Source organism: Pseudophryne corroboree, chromosome 3 (assembly GCF_028390025.1).
Source record: "Pseudophryne corroboree isolate aPseCor3 chromosome 3, aPseCor3.hap2, whole genome shotgun sequence".
NCBI lineage: Eukaryota > Metazoa > Chordata > Amphibia > Anura > Myobatrachidae > Pseudophryne > Pseudophryne corroboree.
In genome coordinates this window covers 366856857-366877341 of record NC_086446.1, presented here as the reverse complement: position 1 = coordinate 366877341, position 20485 = coordinate 366856857, and the positions used below count along the sequence as shown (strand labels likewise).

Sequence of the window (20485 nt, the reverse complement as noted above, 5' to 3'; positions counted from 1 at the left end):
GTCAGACATGGAGTAGTAGGAGGTGGATTCAGATGGGGTGGGGGGGGGGTGCAGCTCTGTCGCAGGGAATAAAGGCTTTTATAGAGGCTATCACAGATGTTCTGCATATTCATGATAAGGTGTCAGAGGAGTGTGAGGAATCTTATTTAATGTAAAAAATAATTCCTCCGTTACTTTTCCTGTGTCAAAGGAATTGAATACCCTGTTTGAAGAACCATGGGTTAATCCTGATAAGAAGTTTCAGATCCCTAAAAGGTTGCTCTCATCCTTTCCTTTTCCTCTGGAGGATAGGAAACAATGGGAAAATCCACTGATAGTGAACGCATCAGTTGCTAGGCTGTCATGTAAAATTGTATTGCCTGTTCCTGGTGCAGCCTCCCTGAAAGACACGGCTGATCGTAAAATTGAGACTACACTCAAATCATTGTACACAGCTGCTGGGGTGGCCCAAAGTCCCACTATTTCATGTGTGTGGATCACTAAAGCCATTGCAAAATGGTCAGGTAACCTAATCGAGGGGTTAGATTCCTTATCTAGGGGGGATGTTATCTTACTCCTGCAGCATATACAGGACTCTGCAAACTTTATGGTTGAAGCCATAAAGGAAATAGGTGTGCTTAACGCACGCACCACTGCTATGGCAGTGTCTGCACACAGGGGCTTGTGGCTACGCCAGTGGACTGCTGACGCGGGCTCCAGGAAAGGCGTGGAAGGCCTACCATTCACAGGAGAGGCCTTGTTTGGAGATGAATAAGACAAATAGATCTCCACAGCTACTGCGGGTAAGTCTACGTATCTTCCTTCCGCAGCCCCCCAACCAAGAAGACTTATTCAGCTTCTAAGTTACAGTCCTTTCGGACGGCCAAGTTCAAGGGCAAATCCAGAGGTGCTTCTACGTCCATCAGCGGCGCAAGAGGTAAACCACGCAAACCAGCAACAGCAGGTGCTCAGGAACAGAGCTCAGGCTTTGCTTCCTCATGACGGTGGACCGCAATGCCTGGAAGGCTGTCAGGTGGGAGCCAGACTACAATTCGAGTTCCACCTCATCTATTATACTTGTTCGTAGTACCGAAGCCGGACGGTTCGGTAAGACTGATTCTGAACCTCAAGTCTTTGAACCCGTCCTTACTAGTGTTCAAATTCCAGATGGAGTCTCTGAGTGCGGTGATCTCAGGTCTGGAGGAGCGGGAATTCCTAGTGTCTCTGGATATCAAGGATGCGTACCTTCATATTCCTATCTGGCTGCCTTATCAGGCTTATCTCCGGTTTCCACTGCAGGACTGTCACTACCAGTTCCAGGCCCTGCCATTTGGTCTCTCCACGGCACCGAGAATGTTCACCAAGGTGATGGCAGAGATAATGTTTCTACTCCGTAAACAGGGAGTGAACTTAATTCCGTACCTGGACGATCTCCTGATAAAAGTGTCGTCAAGGGAGAGGTTGCTGGACAGCATTGCTCTCTCAACCAAACTCCTCCAGGATCACGGGTGGGTTCTGAACCTTCCGAAATCTCACCTAGAGCCAACACGGAGGCTCCCATTCCTTGGAATGATACTGGACACGGAGTCACAAAAGGTGTTCCTTCCGTTGGAAAAGGCATTGGTAATCCAGTTGATGGTTCGGGATGTCCTGAAGCTGACCCGGGTGTCGGTGCATCTGTGCATTCGCATTCTGGGGAAAATGGTGGCCTCTTATGAGGCACTTCAATATGGAAGTTTTTACGCAAGACCCTTCCAGCTCGATTTGTTGGACAAATGGTCCGGATCGCATCTTCACATGCGCCAGAGGATCCATCTGTCGCCAAAGGCCAGGATCACCCTTCTGTGGTGGCTACAGTCTTCTCACCTTATCGCAGGACGGAGGTTCGGAATTCAGAACTGGATTCTGTTTACCACAGACGCAAGCCTCAGAGGTTGGGGAGCAGTCACTCAGGGAGTGCAGTTTCAGGGAAGATGGTCAAGTCAGGAAGTCATTCTTCCAATCAACATTCTGAAACTCAGGGTCATATACAACACACTTCTGCAGGCCTCGCATCATCTTCAAGCTTGGGCAATTCATGTCCAGTCGGACAATGTGACGGCAGTGACGTACATAAACCGACAGGGCGAACAAAAAGCAGAGCAGCGATGTCAGATGTGTCAAGAATTCTCCTCTGGGCAGAAAGAAATGCTGGGGCGTTGTCAGTGGTCTTCATTCCGGGAGTAGACAACTAGGAAGCAGACTTCCTCAGCAGACACGACCTGCACCCAGGAGAGTGGGGCCTTCACCCAGAAAGGTTCAGGTGCTTGACAAGTCGATGGGGATATCCACAGATCGACATGATGGCCTCTCGTCTCAACAAGAAGCTCAGGCGGTATTGTTCCAGGTCAAGAGACCCACAGGCGGTGGAAATAGACACCCTGATGACTCCATGGGTCTATCAGATGGTGTACGTGTTTCCTCCACTTCCTCTGATCCCAAGAATTCTAAAACGAATAAAAAAGGGAAAAGGTTCAAGCAGTACTCATTGCTCCGGAATGGCCAAGAAGGGCCTGGTACGCAGACGTTCTGGAGATGCTGCTCGAAGATCCTTGGCATCTACCTCTTCACGAGGATCTTCTGCAACAGGGCCTGTTTGCCTATCAGGACTTTACCACAGCTACGTTTGTGTCATAGAAGTTGAGCGGCTGGTTCTAGCCAGGAGAGGAATCCTTAACAAGTTTATCCAGACTATGATCCAAGCCAGGAAGGGGGTAACATCTAAGCATTACCATCGTATTTGAAAGAAATGCGTCTCTTGGTGTAAGAGCAGAAATTATTCTGCGGTGGGATTTCATCTGGGACGTTTCCTGCTTTTTCTGCAGGCAGGTGTGGATGTGGGCCTGCATCTGGGCTCCATAAATGGCCAGATTTCGGCCTTGTCCACTTTCAGAAACAATTGGAGTCTCCCTGAGGTCCAGACGTTCTTAAAAGGTGTTCTGCACGTCCTATCCCCCTTTGTGCCTCCCACGGCACCTTGGGATCTAAATGTGGTGCTGCAGTTCCTCCAATCGGACTGGTTTGAACCGTTACAGGAGGTGGACGTAAAATATCTTATGTGGAAGACCGTCACACTGTTGGCCTCTGCTTCAGCAAGACATGTGTCAAAGCTAGGGGATTTGTCTCACAAAAGTCCCTATTTAATTTTCCATGAGGACAGAGCTGAACTCAGAACTCGTCAGCAATTTCTTTCTAAAGTGGTGTCCGCATTTCACATCAACCACCCTATTGTGATTCCGGTTGTCACCGACACCTCTACTACTTCAAAGTCTTTGGATGTTGTGAGGGCTTTGAAGATGTATGAAAAGAACTGCTTGTCACAGAAAGACGGACTCGCTGTTTGTTCTTTATGATCCCAATAAAATTGGGTGTCCTGCTTCGAAGCAGACAATTGCACAATGGATCAGTCTTACTATCCAGCATGCTTATTCTACGGCAAGTTTGCAGTGTCCAAAATCTATACAGGCCTACTCTACTAGGTCGGTGGGTTCTTCCTGGGCGGCTGCCCAGGGTGTCTCGGCTTTACAGCTACTTGGTCAGGTTCGAACACGTTTGCTAAGTTCTACAATTTCAACACTTTGACCAAACTGAAGGTCATCAGAGGCCAATCAGTTCTGCAGGAACCTCCGCACTCTCCCACCCGGTTTGGGAGCTTTGGTACATCCCCATGGTACTAAATGGACCCCAGTATCCTCTAGTACATAAGAGAAAATAGGATTTTAATTACCTACTGGTAAATCCTTTTCTCGTAGTCCATAGAGGATACTGGGCGCCCGTCCTGTGCTTCATTCTTCCTGCACGGTTGGTTAAGTATTGTTGGTTCAGCCGTTGCTGTTCCTGTTTCAAGTTTGGTTAGCTTGGCTTTCCTCTTGTTGTGTGTGCTGGTTCGGAATCTTTCCACTATCCTTATCTTTACTTCTCTCAAAGTATGTCCGTCTCCTCGGGCACAGTTTTCTAGACTGAGTCTGGTAGAAGGGGCATAGAGGGAGTAGCCACCCACGCTATCAAATTCTTAAAGTGCTCACGGCTCCTAGTGGACCCATCTATACCCCATGGTACTAAATAGACCCCAGTATCCTCTACGGACTACGAGAAAATTCCAGCATGCATTCTGTGTTTTAGCCGCTAGATGGAGAACTTACTGCACTATATTTGAAGGTATATTTTCTTCTGACAGAGCAAAGCTACTAGTTTCTCTGTACCAACATGTGCCACGTAGTGGGGTTTGCATGACATAAATGTGCTATATAGGAAGTAAAAGATAACTAGTGCTATCTGCATGGGTACTGCATGTCCTTTTTTCAAAGTGTAATTTTTCTGATAGTGGCTTGGGGACAAGTATCTGCAAGCCATAAAACACATTACAGTTTTCTGGTGATAAAGACTTATAACACACAGAAATGCTAAACACACACTTCTAAAGTAGTGTAAAAAATATTACCGCTAAGCTGCGTTCTTCCCTTTCTAAGTGTATATGTAAGATATTAGGTTATATCATATATGTTGTAGTATTAGGATTTAAATTGTATCTTCTTAAAAGAACAACACTCAGAGCCCAAACTTTCCATAATCTAATTTAGTTACATTTAGTTTAATACAGATTACATTTTCTAATTTAGGAATCAAGGATGATGTCTGAGGATAAGAATAAAATATTGTTAATTTTAATATTTGTACTACATTGCAATTTGTAGCTTGCGTTTGTACTGGAATGGACAGACTAGCTCCACTTGGAGTTGTACACTTGCAGCAAATTCTGTAGCCCACTCTAGAAATTACTGGTTGGAGAAATAAGTAAATTACATGTACATTAATTGCTAATTGTCAGTAGAATGTGATAAATTGTAAATGTTGGTGCGTACTGCCCATGTTCTTATAAATAAAAGGAACAAAAGTTCAGAATCCTCCAATTTTTCCAGTTTTTGATTGAAATTTGCTCAGTTTAATGTATTAATTTACTGTACTCAAAATCATAGAATCATTTTGGTTATGCAATTTCATAGAAATGTCTGACTCCTCAAAGTAGCCAACTTTTACGTTTATAATCGTTGGGCAGACTTCTGGCATTCTTTCTACAGTGGAAATCAAATATTGTTAGGGAGATTCTTCCCACACTGTTGCAGAAATTACAAAAAAAATGTGCTTGTAGGTTGCTTTTCGATCACCCTTCTGTCCAGTTCATCCCAAACCAACTGGATAGGGTGTAAGTATGACGTTTAAGTTCTGTTTCTCAAGGGTAGTTCTGAAATTGCTTGGAGGTGTGTTTTGGGTCATTATCTTGATGTAGGGGCGTGGTTCCAAACTTGATCCTCAAGGAGCACGAACAGTCCAGGTTTTGGTTATATCCATAGCTCAGCACAGATGGTTAATTCATATTGACTGAGGTACTAAATAAGTCACCTGTGGCCAAGCGTGGATGTACTTAAATCTTGGACCATTAATGCTCCTTTAGGACCAAGTTTGGGTACCACTGATGTAGGATTAACCATTAATCATCTAGGTATAGCCCAGATGGTATTGCCTGGCAAAATGCTGTAATCGCTCTGTTGGTTATGGGTGCCAGACACACTTCTGCCATTTGCAGATTTAGGGTCTAGCAATAGAGTCATTCTGAGAGCCTCGATATTTGATAGTTGGTGTCACATTGGCTTATTTACTAAGCAGCAACCAATCTCCGCTTGGTTTAACCCTTAAATTTAAAATGGCAATGCCTTAATAGTGGATGCATTGTTATTTTCTCTGACGTCCTAGTGGATGCTGGGAACTCCGTAAGGACCATGGGGAATAGACGGGCTCCGCAGGAGACTGGGCACTCTAAAAGAAAGATTAGGTACTATCTGGTGTGCACTGGCTCCTCCCACTATGACCCTCCTCCAGACCTCAGTTAGATTTCTGTGCCCGGCCGAGCTGGATGCACAATAGGGGCTCTCCTGAGCTCCTAGAAAGAAAGTTTATTTTAGGTTTTTTATTTTACAGTGAGACCTGCTGGCAACAGGCTCACTGCATCGAGGGACTAAGGGGAGAAGAAGCGAACCTACCTGCTTGCAGCTAGCTTGGGCTTCTTAGGCTACTGGACACCATTAGCTCCAGAGGGATCGACCGCATGAACTGGCCTTGGTGTTCGTTCCCGGAGCCGCGCCGCCGTCCCCCTTACAGAGCCAGAAGCAAGAAGAGGTCCGGAAAATCGGCGGCAGAAGACTTCGGTCTTCACCAAGGTAGCGCACAGCACTGCAGCTGTGCGCCATTGCTCCTCATGCACACTTCACACTCCGGTCACTGAGGGTGCAGGGCGCTGGGGGGGGCGCCCTGAGGGCAATATGACACCTTGGCTGGCAAATCTACATCATATATAGTCCTAGAGGCTATATAGATGTAAAATTACCCCTGCCAGTATTCCAGAAAAAGCGGGAGAAAGTCAGTTGAAAAAGGGGCGGGGCTTCTCCCTCAGCACACTGGCGCCATTTTCTCTTCACAGTGCAGCTGGAAGACAGCTCCCCAGGCTCTCCCCTGTAGTTTTCAGGCTCAAAGGGTTAAAAAGAGAGGGGGGGGGGCACAAAATTTAGGCGCAATATTGTATATACAAGCAGCTATTGGGAAAAATTCACTCAATATAGTGTTAATCCCAAAATTATATAGCGCTCTGGTGTGTGCTGGCATACTCTCTTTCTGTCTCCCCAAAGGGCTGTGTGGGGTCCTGTCCTCAGTCAGAGCATTCCCTGTGTGTGTGTGCGGTGTGTCGGTACGGCTGTGTCGACACGTTTGATGAGGAGGCTTATGTGATGGCAGAGCAGATGCCGATAAATGTGATGTCGCCCCCTGTGGGGCCGACACCAGAGTGGATGGATAGGTGGAAGGTATAAACCGACAGTGTCAACTCCTTACATAAAAGGCTGGATGACGTAACAGCTATGGGACAGCCGGCTTCTCAGCCCGCGCCTGCCCAGGCGTCTCAAAGGCCATCAGGGGCTCAAAAACGCCCGCTCCCTCAGATGGCAGACACAGATGTCGAAACGGAATCTGACTCCAGTGTCGACGAGGTTGAGACATAGGGGTATATGCAATTGCGGTCGAATTCCCGAAATTGTCGAATTTCGGGTCATTTTCGACCAAAAAAAAAATTCGCCTATGCAATTCAGTGCTTTCCGACCAAAAAACGGACTTTCAAAATTCGAATTTTTGAAATTCGAATTTTTGCAAATTCGACTTTTCTGCAATGATACAAGTGCTGCAATTCGACCAAAGCATATTCAATTCAAGTTTGGAAATTCGACAGCAGTGCTTTTAGACAGCAAATTCGTCATTTTCAATCCGCCACACTTTGGAGGGTGAAAACAAATAAAAAAAATTTAAACATGTTTTTTTGTGTGGTTTTTTTTTTGGGAATAGCAGATCTATTTATATTAGAAGGGATTAGGTACTTTTTTTTTTTTTTTGGAAGCACAAATATTATTTATATATTTTTTAAAATATTATTTTTTTTTATTTATTTATTTTATTGCTGGAACGGTAAAATCCTAAAAAAAAATGGCGTGGGGTCCCCCCTCCAAAGCATAACCAGCCTCGGGCTCTTCGAGCTGGTCCTGGTTCTAAAAATGCGGGGGGAAAATTGACAGGGGATCCCCCGTATTTTTAAAACCAGCACCGGGCTCTGCGCCTGGTGCTGGTGCCAAAAATACGGGGGACAAAAAGCGTAGGAGTCCCCCGTATTTTTAACACCAGCATCGGGCTCCACTAGCTGGACAGATAATGCCACAGCCGGGGGTCACTTTTATGCCGTGCCCTGCGGCCGTGGCATTAAATATCCAACTAGTCACCCCTGGCCGGGGTACCCTGGGGGAGTGGGGACCCCTTCAATCAAGGGGTCCCCCCCCCCCCAGCCACCCAAGGGCCAGGGGTGAAGCCCGAGGCTGTCCCCTCCCATCCAATGGGCTGCGGATGGGGGGGCTGATAGCCTTTTGTGATCATGAAAAGAATATTGTTTTTTCCAGCAGTACTACAAGTCCCAGCAAGCCTCCCCCGCAAGCTGGTACTTGGAGAACCACAAGTACCAGCATGCGGGAGAAAAGCGGGCCCGCTGGTACCTGTAGTACTACTGGAAAAAAAATACCCAAATAAAAACAGGACACACACACAGTCGACAGTAAAACTTTATTTCATACGTCGACACACACATACTTACCTATGTTCACACGCCGACATCGGTCCTCTTCTCCATGTAGAATCCACGGATACCTGAAAATAAAAGATCAATATACTCACCTCAACCAGGGTCCAGAGATAAATCCACGTACTTGTAGAAAATAACAAACCGGACACCCGACCAAACGGACTGAAAGGGGTCCCATGCTGACACATGGGACCCCTATCCCCGAATGCAGAGACACCTCTCAGTGACAGCTGTCACTGAAAGGTCTCTAAAGCCAATCAGGAAGCGCAACTTCGTTGCGCTCACCTGATTGGCTGTGCGCTGTCTGAACCCAGACAGCGCATCGCACAGCCCCGTCCATTATATTCAATGGTGGGAATTTAGCGGCTAGCGGTGAGGTCACCCGCCGGTCAGCGGCTGACCGCGGGTTAACCCCACCGCTACCCGCAAAGTTCCCACCATTGAAAGTAATGGAGCGGCTTTGCGATGCGCTGTCTGACAGCACAGACAGCGCACAGCCAATCAGGTGAGCGCCACGGAAGTAGCGCTTCCTGATTGGCTGAAGGGACTTCAGTGACAGGAGTCACGTGATGTCCCGGCATTCGGGAGAAAGGGGTCTGATGTGTCAGCATGGGACCCCTTTCAGTCCGGTATGGAGTGGGTATTTGCGTTTTTTTTTTTTTTTTTACAAGTACGTGGATTTATCTCTCTGGACGTGGATTTATCTCTGGACGCTGGAAGGTGAGTATAATTTTTTCACAGGTACCTCGGATCGTCGGAGACCGTGGCAGTCGGCGTGTCAACATAGGTAAGTATGTGTGTGTCGGTAGTGTGTAATAAAGTTTTACTTTCACGGTGTGTGTGTACTGTTTTTATTTGGGTATTTTTTTTCCAGTAGTACTACAGGTACCAGCGGTCCCGTTTTTCCCCCGCATGCTGGTACTTGTGGTTCTCCAAGTACCAGCTTGCGGGGGAGGCTTGCTGGGACTTGTAGTAGTACTACTGGAAAAAACAATATCTTTTTATTATCACAAAAGGCTATCAGCCCCCCCATCCGCAGCCCATTGGATGGGGGGGACAGCCTCGGGCTTCACCCCTGGCCCTTGGGTGGCTGGGGGGGGGGACCCCTTGATTGAAGGGGTCCCCACTCCCCCAGGGTACCCCGGCCAGGGGTGACTAGTTGGGTAGTTAATGCCACGGCCGCAGGGCACGGCATAAAAGTGACCCCCGGCTGTGGCATTATCTGTCCAGCTAGTGGAGCCCGATGCTGGTGTTAAAAATACGGGGGACCCCTACTCTTTTTGTCCCCCGTATTTTTGGCACCAGCACCAGGCGCAGAGCCCGGTGCTGGTTTTAAAAATACGGGGGATCCCTGCCCAATTTTTCCCCTGCATTTTTAGAACCAGGACCAGCTCGAAGAGCCCGAGGCTGGTTATGCTTTGGAGGGGGGACCCCACGCCATTTTTTTTTTCGTGTTTTTCCCGTTTTTTAAAATCGCGGCAAAATCCGCAAAATCGGCCGATTTTCGCCCGCGATTCTGGCGAATCCGTTTTTCATTGAATATGGTGAATTCCGGCAGCCACCTGCCGGAATTCACCTGGCGAATTTAGTCGAATTAAAAAACGGCGAAAAATTGCCGCGATTCGCCGTGAATTGCATATACCCCATAGACACAATCCACTAGGAACATCCGTTACATGATCCCGGCAATAAAAAATGTGTTACACATTTCTGACATTAACCCAAGTACCACTAAAAAAGGGTTTTATGTTTGGGGAGAAAAAGCAGGCAGTGTTTTGTTCCCCCATCAAATGAGTGAATGAAGTGTGAAAAAGCGTGGGCTCCCCCGATAAGAAACTGGTAATTTCTAAAAAGTTACTGATGGCGTACCCTTTCCCGCCAGAGGATAAGTTACGCTGGGAGATATCCCCTAGGGTGGATAAGGCGCTCACACGTTTGTCAAAAAAGGTGGCACTGCCGTCTTAGGATACGGCCACATTAAAAGGTACCTGCTGATAAAAAGCAGGAGGCTATCCTGAAGTCTGTATTTACACACTCAGGTACTAGACTGAGACCTGCAGATAGTGCTGCTGCAGCGTGGTCTGTAACCCTGTCAAACAGGGATACTATTTTGCGAACATAAGACGTCGTCTTATATATGAGGGATGCACAGAGGGATATTTTGCCGGCTGGCATCCAGAATTAATGCAATGTCCATTCTGTCAGGAGGGTATTAGAGACCCGACACTGGACAGGTGATGCTGACTTTAAAAGGCACATAGAGCCTTATAAGGGTGAGGAATTGTTTGGGGATGGTCTCTGGGACCTCGTATCCACAACAACAGCTGGGAAGAAAATTTTTTACCTCAGGTTTCCTCACAGCCTAAGAAAGCACTGTATTATCAGGTACAGTCCTTTCGGCTTCAGAAAAGCAAGCGGGTCAAAGGCGCTTCCTTTCTGCACAGAGACGAGGGAAGAGGGAAAAAGCTGCACCAGTCAGCCAGTTCCCAGAATCAAAATTCTTCCCCCGCTTCCTCTGAGTCCACCGCATGACGCGGGGGCTCCACAGGCGTAGCCAGGTACGGTGGGGGGGCCGCCTCAAAAATGTCAGCGATCAGTGTGTTCGCTCACAGGTGGATCCCTGGATCCTTCAAGTAGTATCTCAGGGGTACAGGCTGGAATTCGAGGCGTCTCCCCCCCGCCGTTCCCTCAAATCTGCCTTGCCGACAACTCCCTCAGGCAGGGAGGCTGTGCTAGAGGCAATTCACAAGCTGTATTCCCAGCAGGTGATAGTCAAGGTGCCCCTACTTCAACAAGGACGGGGTTACTATTCCACACTGTTTGTGGTACCGAAACCGGACGGTTCGGTGACACCCATTTTAAATTTGAAGTCCTTGAACACATACATAAAAAAATTCAAGTTCAAGATGGAATCGCTCAGGGCGGTTATTGCAAGCCTGGAGGAGGGGGATTACATGGTATCCCTGGACATCAAGGAAGCTTACCTACATGTCCCCATTTACCATCCTCACCAGGAGTACCTCAGATTTGTGGTACAGGATTGCCATTACCAATTCCAAACACTGCCGTTTGGACTGTCCACGGCACCGAGGGTCTTTACCAAGGTAATGGCAGAAATGATGATACTCCTTCGAAAAAAGGGAGTTTTTAATTATCCCGTACTTGGACGATCTCCTTATAAAGGCGAGGTCCATGGAGCAGTTGTTGGTCGGAGTAGCACTATCTCGGGACTTGCTACAACAGCACGGATGGATTCTATACATTCCAAAGTCTCAGCTGGTTCCTACCACACGCCTGCTGTTCCTGGGGATGGTTCAGGACACAGAACAGAAAAAAGTGTTTCTCCCGCAGGAGAAAGCCAAGGAGCTGTCATCTCTAGTCAGAGATCTCCTGAAACCAAAACAGGTATCGGTGCATCACTGCACACGAGTCCTGGGGAAAATGGTAGCTTCTTACGAAGCAAAATTCCATTCGGCAGGTTCCATGCAAGAACCTTTCAGTGGGACCTCTTGGACAAGTGGTCGGAATCGCATCTTCAGATGCATCGGCTAATAACCCTGTCTCCAAGGACCAGGGTATCTCTACTGTGGTGGCTGCAGAGTGCTCATCTTCAAGAGGGCCGCAGATTCGGCATACAGGACTGGGTCCTGGTAACCACGGATGCCAGCCTTCGAGGCTGGGGGGCAGTCACACAGGGAAGAAATTTCCAAGGACTTTGGTCAAGTCAGGAGTCGTCCCTACACATAAATATTCTGGAACTGAGGGCCATTTACAATGCCCTAAGTCTGGCAAGGCCTCTGCTTCAAAACCAGCCGGTACTGATCCAATCAGACAACATCACGGCAGTCGCCCATGTAAACCGACAGGGCGGCACAAGAAGCAGGATGGCGATGGCAGAAGCCACAAGGATTCTCCGATGGGCGGAAAATCACGTCTTAGCACTGTCAGCAGTGTTCATTCCGGGAGTGGACAACTGGGAAGCAGACTTCCTCAGCAGACACGACCTACACCCGGGAGAGTGGGGACTTCATCCAGAAGTCTTCCAACTGTTGGTAAACCGTTGGGAAAGGCCACAGGTGGACATGATGGCGTCCCGCCTAAACAAAAAAACTAGATATTGCGCCAGGTCAAGGGACCCTCAGGCAATAGCTGTGGACGCTCTAGTGACACCGTGGGTGTACCAGTCGGTTTATGTATTCCCTCCTCTGCCTCTCATACCAAAGGTACTGAGAATAATAAGAAAACGAGGAGTAAGAACGATACTCGTGGTTCCGGATGGGCCAAAAAGAGCTTGGTACCCAGAACTTCAAGAAATGATATCAGAGGACCCATGGCCTCTACCGCTCAGACAGGATCTGCTACAGCAGGGGCCCTGTCTGTTCCAAGACTTACCGTGGCTGCGTTTGACGGCATGGCGGTTGAATTCCGGATCCTAAAGGAAAAGGGCATTCCGGAAGAAGTCATTCCTACGCTGATAAAAGCCAGGAAAGAAGTAACCGCAAACCATTATCACCGTATTTGGCGAAAATATGTTGCGTGGTGTGAGGCCAGGAAGACAGAGGAATTTCAGCTGGGTCGTTTTCTGCACTTCCTACAGTCAGGGGTGACTATGGGCCTAAAATTGGGTTCCATTAAGGTCCAGATTTCGGCTCTGTCGATTTTCTTCCAGAAAGAACTGGCTTCACTGCCTGGAGTTCAGACATTTGTAAAGGGAGTGCTGCATATTCAGCCCCCTTTTGTGCCTCCTGTGGCACCTTGGGATCTCAACGTGGTGTTGAGTTTCTTAAAATCACATTGGTTTGAGCCACTTAAAACTGTGGATTTGAAATATCTCACGTGGAAAGTGGTCATGTTATTGGCCTTGGCTTCGGCCAGGCGTGTGTCAGAATTGGCGGCTTTGTCATGTAAAAGTCCTTATCTGATTTTCCATATGGATAGGGCAGAATTGAGGACTCGTCCCCAGTTTCTCCCTAAGGTGGTATCAGCTTTTCACTTGAACCAACCTATTGTAGTGCCTGCGGCTACTAGGGACTTGGAAGATTCCAAGTTACTGGACGTAGTCAGGGCCTTAAAAATTTATATTTCCAGGACGGCTGGAGTCAGGAAAACTGACTCGCTTTTTATCCTGTAGGCACCCAACAAAATAGGTGCTCCTGCTTCTAAGCAGACTATTGCTCGCTGAATTTGTAGCCCAATTCAGCTGGAGCATTCTGCGGCTGGATTGCCACATCCTAAGTCAGTAAAAGCCCATTCCACGAGGAAAGTGGGCTCATCTTGGGCGGCTGCCCGAGGGGTCTCGGCTTTACAATTTTGCCGAGCTGCAACTTGGTCAGGGGCAAACACGTTTGCTAAATTCTACAAAATTGATACCCTGGCTGAGGAGGACCTTGAGTTCTCTCATTCGGTGCTGCAGAGTCATCCGCACTCTCCCGCCCATTTGGGAGCTTTGGTATAATCCCCATGGTCCTTACGGAGTTCCCAGCATTCACTAGAACGTCAGAGAAAATAAGATTTTACTCACCGGTAAATCTATTTCTCGTAGTCCGTAGTGGATGCTGGGCGCCCATCCCAAGTGCGGATTGTCTGCAATACTTGTATGTAGTTATTGCCTAACTAAGGGTTATTGTTGAGCCATCTGTTTAGAGGCTCAGTTATATTTCATACTGTTAACTGGGTGTAATATCACGAGTTATACGGTGTGATTGGTGTGGCTGGTATGAGTCTTACCCGGGATTCAAAATCCTTCCTTATTGTGTCAGCTCTTCCGGGCACAGTATCCTAACTGAGGTCTGGAGGAGGGTCATAGTGGGAGGAGCCAGTGCACACCAGATAGTACCTAATCTTTCTTTTAGAGTGCCCAGTCTCCTGCGGAGCCCGTCTATTCCCCATGGTCCTTACGGAGTTCCCAGCATCCACTACGGACTACGAGAAATAGATTTACCGGTGAGTAAAATCTTATTAAAATCATCACCCTCTTAAGTTCTGGGCTTAAATACTACTGAAAGCGACAGCTTTTTGAAGCCGCTACTTGGTAAACAAACCACACTGAGGAGCAATTCTTTCGCCTACTTGATGGCATGATATAAAACCCTTGTCATGAACCAAAGAGTTTACATTTTGATTCATCAGTATATAAGATCTTTAAGGGGTATATGCAATTAGCGGCGAATCGCGGCAAATTATCGTCCGTTTTTCAATTCGACAGTCTAATTTCGGCAAGTGGGTGCCGAAATTGACCATATGCAATAAAAAACGGATTCGACAGTCCCGCTGCCGAAAAACGGCCGATTTGACGGATTTGTTCCATTTTTTTTAAAAACGGGGGAAAAACTCGGGGAAAAATGGCGTGGGGTCCCCCCTCCAAAGCATAACCAGCCTCGGGCTCTTCGAGCTGGTCCTGGTTCTAAAAATCCGTGGGGAAAATGGACAGGGGATCCCCCGTATTTTTAAAACCAGCACCGGGCTCTGCGCCTGGTGCTGGTGCAAAAAATACGGGGGACAAAAAGAGTAGGGGTCCCCCGTATTTTTTACACCAGCATCGGGCTCCACTAGCTGGACAGATAATGCCACAGCCGGGGGTCACTTTTATACAGTGCCCTGCGGCAGTGGCATTAAATATCCAACTAGTCATCCCTGGCCGGGGTACCCTGGGGGAGTGGGGACCCCTTCAATCAAGGGGTCCTCCCCCCCCAGCCACCCTAGGGCCAGGGGTGAAGCCCGAGGCTGTTCCCCCCCCCCCATCCAAGGGCTGCGGATGGGAGGCTGATAGCCTTGAGAAAACGTAAAGAATATTGTTTTTTCCTGTAGTACTACAAGTCCCAGCAAGCCTCCCCCGCAAGCTGGTACTTGGAGAACCACAAGTACCAGCATGCGGGAGAAAAACGGGCCCGCTGGTACCTGTAGTACTACTGGAAAAAAATACCCAAATAAAAACAGGAGACACACACCTTGAGAGTGAAACTTTATTACACACCTGCCGACACACACATACTTACCTATGTTGACCCGCCGACTGCCACGTCTCCTGATCCGACGATCCGGGGTACCTGTGAATCAAATTATACTCACCTCAATCCAGTGTTCAGATATAAATCCACGTACTTGGCAAAAAAACAAACCGCATTTACCCGGACCACGCACTGAAAGGGGTCCCATGTTTACACATGGAACCCCTTTCCCCGAATGCCGGGACCCCACGTGACTGCTGTCACCGAGGTCCCTTCAGCCAATCAGGAAGAGCTACTTCGTTGCACTCACCTGATTGGCTGTATGCGCGTGTGACCTCAGACAGCGCATCGCAAAGCCTCTCCATTACTTTCAATGGTGGGAACTTTGCGGGTAGCGGTGGGGTTACCCGCGGTCAGCGGCTGACCGCGGGTGATCTCACCGCTGACGCAAAGTTCCCACCATTGAGTATAATGGAGAGGCTTTGCGAGGCGCTGTCTGACAGCTCAGACGTGCAGCCAATCAGCAGAGTGCAACGAAGTAGCGCTTCCTGATTGGCTGAAGGGACCTCGGTGACAGCAGTCACGTTGGTGTCCCGGCATTCGGGGAAAGGGGTCCCATGTGAAAACATGGGACCCCTTTCAGTGCGTGGTCCGGGTAAATGCGGTTTGTTTTTTTGCCAAGTACGTGGATTTATATCTGGACACTGGATTGAGGTGAGTATAATTTGATTCACAGGTACCCCGGATCGTCGGATCAGGAGACGTGGCAGTCGGCGGGTCAACATAGGTAAGTATGTGTGTGTCGGCAGGTGTGTAATAAAGTTTTACTCTCAAGGTCTCCTGTTTTTATTTGGGTATTTTTTTTCCAGTAGTACTACAGGTACCAGCGGGCCCATTTTTCTCCCGCATGCTGGTACTTGTGGTTCTCCAAGTACCAGCTTGCGGGGGAGGCTTGCTGGGACTTGTAGTACTACAGGAAAAAACAATATTCTTTACATTTTCTCAAGGCTATCAGCCTCCCATCCGCAGCCCTTGGATGGGGGGGACAGCCTCGGGCTTCACCCCTGGCCCTAGGGTGGCTAGGGGGGGGGGGGTGCCTTTGATTGAAGGGGTCCCCACTCCCCCAGGGTACCCCGGCCAGGGGTAACTAGTTGGATATTTAATGCCACGGCTGCAGGGCACTGTATAAAAGTGACCCCCGGCTGTGGCATTATCTGTCCAGCTAGTGGAGCCCGATGCTGGTGTAGAAAATACGGGGGACCCCTACTCTTTTTGTCCCCCGTATTTTTTGCACCAGGCGCAGAGCCCGGTGCTGGTTTTAAAAATACGGGGGATCCCCTGTCCATTTTTCCCCCGGATTTTTAGAACCAGGACCGGCTCAGCCCGAGGCTGGTTATGCTTTGGAGGGGGGACCCCACGCCTTTTTTTTTCGGGATTTTACCATTCCATCTAAAAAAAAAAATATATATATATATATATATATATATATATATATATTTTTTTTTTTTTTTTTAAATATATAAATAATACTTGTGCCTCCCAAAAAGACAAACCAAGTACCTAATCCCTTCTAATATAAATAGATATGCTATTAGCAATAAAAAAAACACCAAAACATGTTTTACATTTTTTTTATTAGTTTCACCCACCAAAGTGTGGCGGATTGAAAATGACGAATTTATTGTCTAAAAGCACTGTTGTCGAATTTCCAAACTTCAATTGAATATACTTTTGTCGAATTGCCGCATTTGTACCATTGCAGAAAAGTAGAATTTGACAAAAGTCGAATTTCAAAAAGTCGAATTTGGAAAGTCCGTTTTTTTGACGGAAAGTACTGTATTGCATTGTCGAATTTTTTTTTTTTGGGCGAAAAAGTCCAGTTTTTCGACAATTTCGGGAATTCGACCGCAATTGCATATACCCCTTAGTCTTCAGCAGCAATGAAAAAGAGGCTACAGTGGACTACTGAACAGCTGTAAGTTCTTAACCAGTCACTTGTTCTGTAAAAGGCCTTTCTTTTAAACTTTTAACCAGTAGTGTATATGGAGACAGTATTTCCCAGTTATTGAGTTTTGTGCTTCCTAAATCAAGAGTAAATTAATAAAGGATTCTGTTTGTTATACGTAATGTGTGATCATTGCTACAACGTGAAATGTCATCTTAGTGGTGTATTCATCCGACAATGCAGTATTTAATTCTCATTCAAATCCAACAGGATTTGGCCGTTCCCGACAATGCCAAACCGACTTTTCGTTTTGAAGTCTGATTGACTTTGTCTGAAACGGGGCTAAAAACCTGTCTGATTTGGCCGCAAATCCGACAAAACACGTAAGCCGCTGATCCACGTGCTATCCGACAAGTTGGATTTTCTGACTTATCTGATAAACGGGAGTATGATTGAATAGGTCGAAATCTGAATTCGACCTATTACTCCCGTTAATCCGACAAATCGGGAAATCCGACTTGAGTTGAATACACCCCTTAATGTATATTATATTCATTTGAAGTTGAAAAGTAGTTACCTTCTAAAGTAGCCAGATTTCACTTAGTGATTCCTCTTTCTCTACACGATTAGCATTAACGTTGTGGTGATTTATATTCCAATTGTATTGCTTGAAAATGATTAGCATGTTTATTAAATTCAATCCACCTATTTTTAGTCATTAGTGTAAATTTGTTAAACAGATTACGATTTGTACTTTCATTGAACAGAGATTTTCTTTTCCCCATCTTGCATGGCCAAGTATTCATCTGACGTGTATTATGGTTGGGGTTTTTTTTTTTTTTGTGCGTTTTATTTAATTTTTTTCTACTTTCTATGCAGCTCACACAAAAGACATGCCATTCACCTGTGAGACATGTGGTAAATCATTCAAGAGAAGTATGTCCTTGAAGGTTCACTCTCTACAACACTCGGGAGAAAAGCCTTTCAGATGTGAGGTGAGGTGTGAGTCCTGTGATCCCTAGTCCTTTCCAAGCACTTGGTATTGAAATGTTTTCATTTATGGTTCTATGTAACTATATTAATGCAGATACATAAAAGAATAAAAGCAATGTTTGTTATTATTTATTTGCATAGTACCATGATATTAATTCAGTATACTCTGAAAAGCTCTGGTTAATCAGACACTGTCTTGTTGGAGTCTAAATGAACTATCACACAGACCTGCACAGGTGTCCACTTTTGCAAGAAGCCGATTCATATTTTGGTACTGTGGTAATAGACTGGGAGACCCAGAAGAAACCTGTGCAAACAAAGGGAGAAGCTACAAATTCCAACCAGATGCCCCTAACTTGCAGAGGCAACTAGTTTGTGGCCATGCCATTCTTTGCCTGGTTATCTGCTGTCACATCTTGTAACCTAATGGTTGTCAGAAGAAAAACATAGTTCCAGTATGAACAGTTTATATACATTGTGAATGGTGTCATAACTTCCCACACATATACTAGAAATAGCTTTTAAATACATCGAAACCATTTTTAAAGGTCCACAAATATATTTCCAAAATTGAATTCTTTTGGTATGACCCTTGGAGGTAATATACTGTACATTATTCAGTGTTAGCCTGATATTCACCGCAGTGTGTTTCTGCACAGCAAGCTACAGTATCATTGTACTTCTGTCTGTTTATTTATCGCATCACTCTCCTCGTTACATGGCAGCATGTTGCAGAGCAGTGAGAGCATGAGGTGCACATTTAGTGGAGTCCGAACACACCAGTTATTTAGTTCAGTAAGACAGTAATGCACAGCCTTTGCTGTATGTTTTTACTCTCTTCACTTGCCATTTTAATGGTGGCTCTCTCCAAAGCATGCATATGCCAGGTACTCTTAACAGCTTTTTCTGTCTTCAGAACTGCGATGAGCGGTTTCAGTACAAGTATCAGCTGCGTTCACACATGAGCATTCACATCGGACACAAGCAGTTCATGTGCCAGTGGTGCGGCAAAGACTTCAACATGAAGCAGTATTTTGATGAGCACATGAAAACACACACTGGTAAGATTATTCCCTCCACTGTTTCTGCCTCTACCTGTGTTTGCTAATGTATGCTTTGGTTAGGTGGTGAAGAGGATGGCTAGGATTCTGCAGTTGCTTACTACTAGACAGTGAGACCTTTAATTTTTGAGAATACCGCCTGTCACTTCATTGGGAACCACATATCTCAATGATGATCCTAGCTGCATTCTTACGAGCACTGAATTCTACTACTCCAAAAACTCATTCTTCAACTACTTTCAGGTAGGTGACAGGTGCACTTTAAGTTCCCCAAGAGATATTCAGCCATTTTGGAAGTCGATATTGCATTTTATTTTATGTGGTCAATTCAATTGTTTTAGTTTGCCCGTCACTGTAGACACGGCGATATTCAATTGTTCAGGCACTGGGCATCCATTGCTTTTCGCACATGTCAAGCCTAAATAGCCATTCTTTTCACACATTTCTGCTCGCCATCTCAGGAGTGTGTGAGCAGAAATAATGGGCACCCGCTGTATTTGCGCCAGATGGAGAAAGTATAGAATTGCTCCATTGGGGGCAGGGCACCCAAAAAATAATTGAATTCCCCCCTCTGTGTTCAAGATTATTTTAATTCTTCATTGGTAGCAAACAAATACAAATTATTTTATTTTACGGAAATAAAGGTTTGTACGTTTGACACGTGTCTTATTACTATTGCTAAAAAATTGATAGGCAAGTTTTTTTTGTTTTGTTTTATTGCTGTGGCATTTAGAACGGTATACAGCTCATGTAGCCAAGAGCAACTACTGTAGGCACTTCTCTTTGACATCTCTTGCTCTATCCACTCACTCATCCTAGCTTGGGCTATCGGGATTATAGTCGGGACTATTGATTAATCGGTGATAATGCCAAGTACTTGCAACATAGTAAAAAGTGATTGACCAACACTTGCATCTCCTGTAACGAATGGTATAAATTGTGACATTTTGAGCTAAACTTTGTCCATAAGAAGTCATATTGAAATATTCGTAGTCAAATTAAACAATTCTCCCTGGAAGATAATGTGTTGGAGTACCTATTTATATACACCATTTTCATGTTTGTGTGTCTCCTTAAAGACCATTATTTGTAAGCAGTATAATTACTAATGATTGTTAGTGCCAAATATGGTCAGTGATTTTATAAGCCTCTGGGTTCCATTTGGAATATGATGTTTTTACTAATTTAGGACACCATTCCACAATATTCTCTAAACCAGTGGTTCTCAAACTGTGCCTATGCACCCTGGGGTTACTCAGGGCACTTGCAGGGAGTGCCTTGGATTGGAATTCCAGGACCAATTGACATTATTTATGGTCAGTGTAATAGGCAAAACCAGTGTTGGTGGCTTCCA

General features: G+C 46.2%; 1 protein-coding gene across 5 annotated transcripts in view; it reads left to right on the top strand.

The window, feature by feature from the left end:
- The window catches only part of ZNF652 (zinc finger protein 652), a 210184-nt gene that overhangs the window by 165382 nt on the left and 24317 nt on the right, over positions 1-20485 (top strand). For all 5 annotated transcript variants that reach the window (XM_063959854.1, XM_063959855.1, XM_063959858.1 and 2 more), the window contains 2 exons: positions 17957-18072; positions 18987-19131. In XM_063959854.1, the coding sequence (XP_063815924.1) occupies positions 17957-18072; positions 18987-19131 (261 nt within the window). The remainder of the gene's footprint in view (positions 1-17956; positions 18073-18986; positions 19132-20485) is intronic.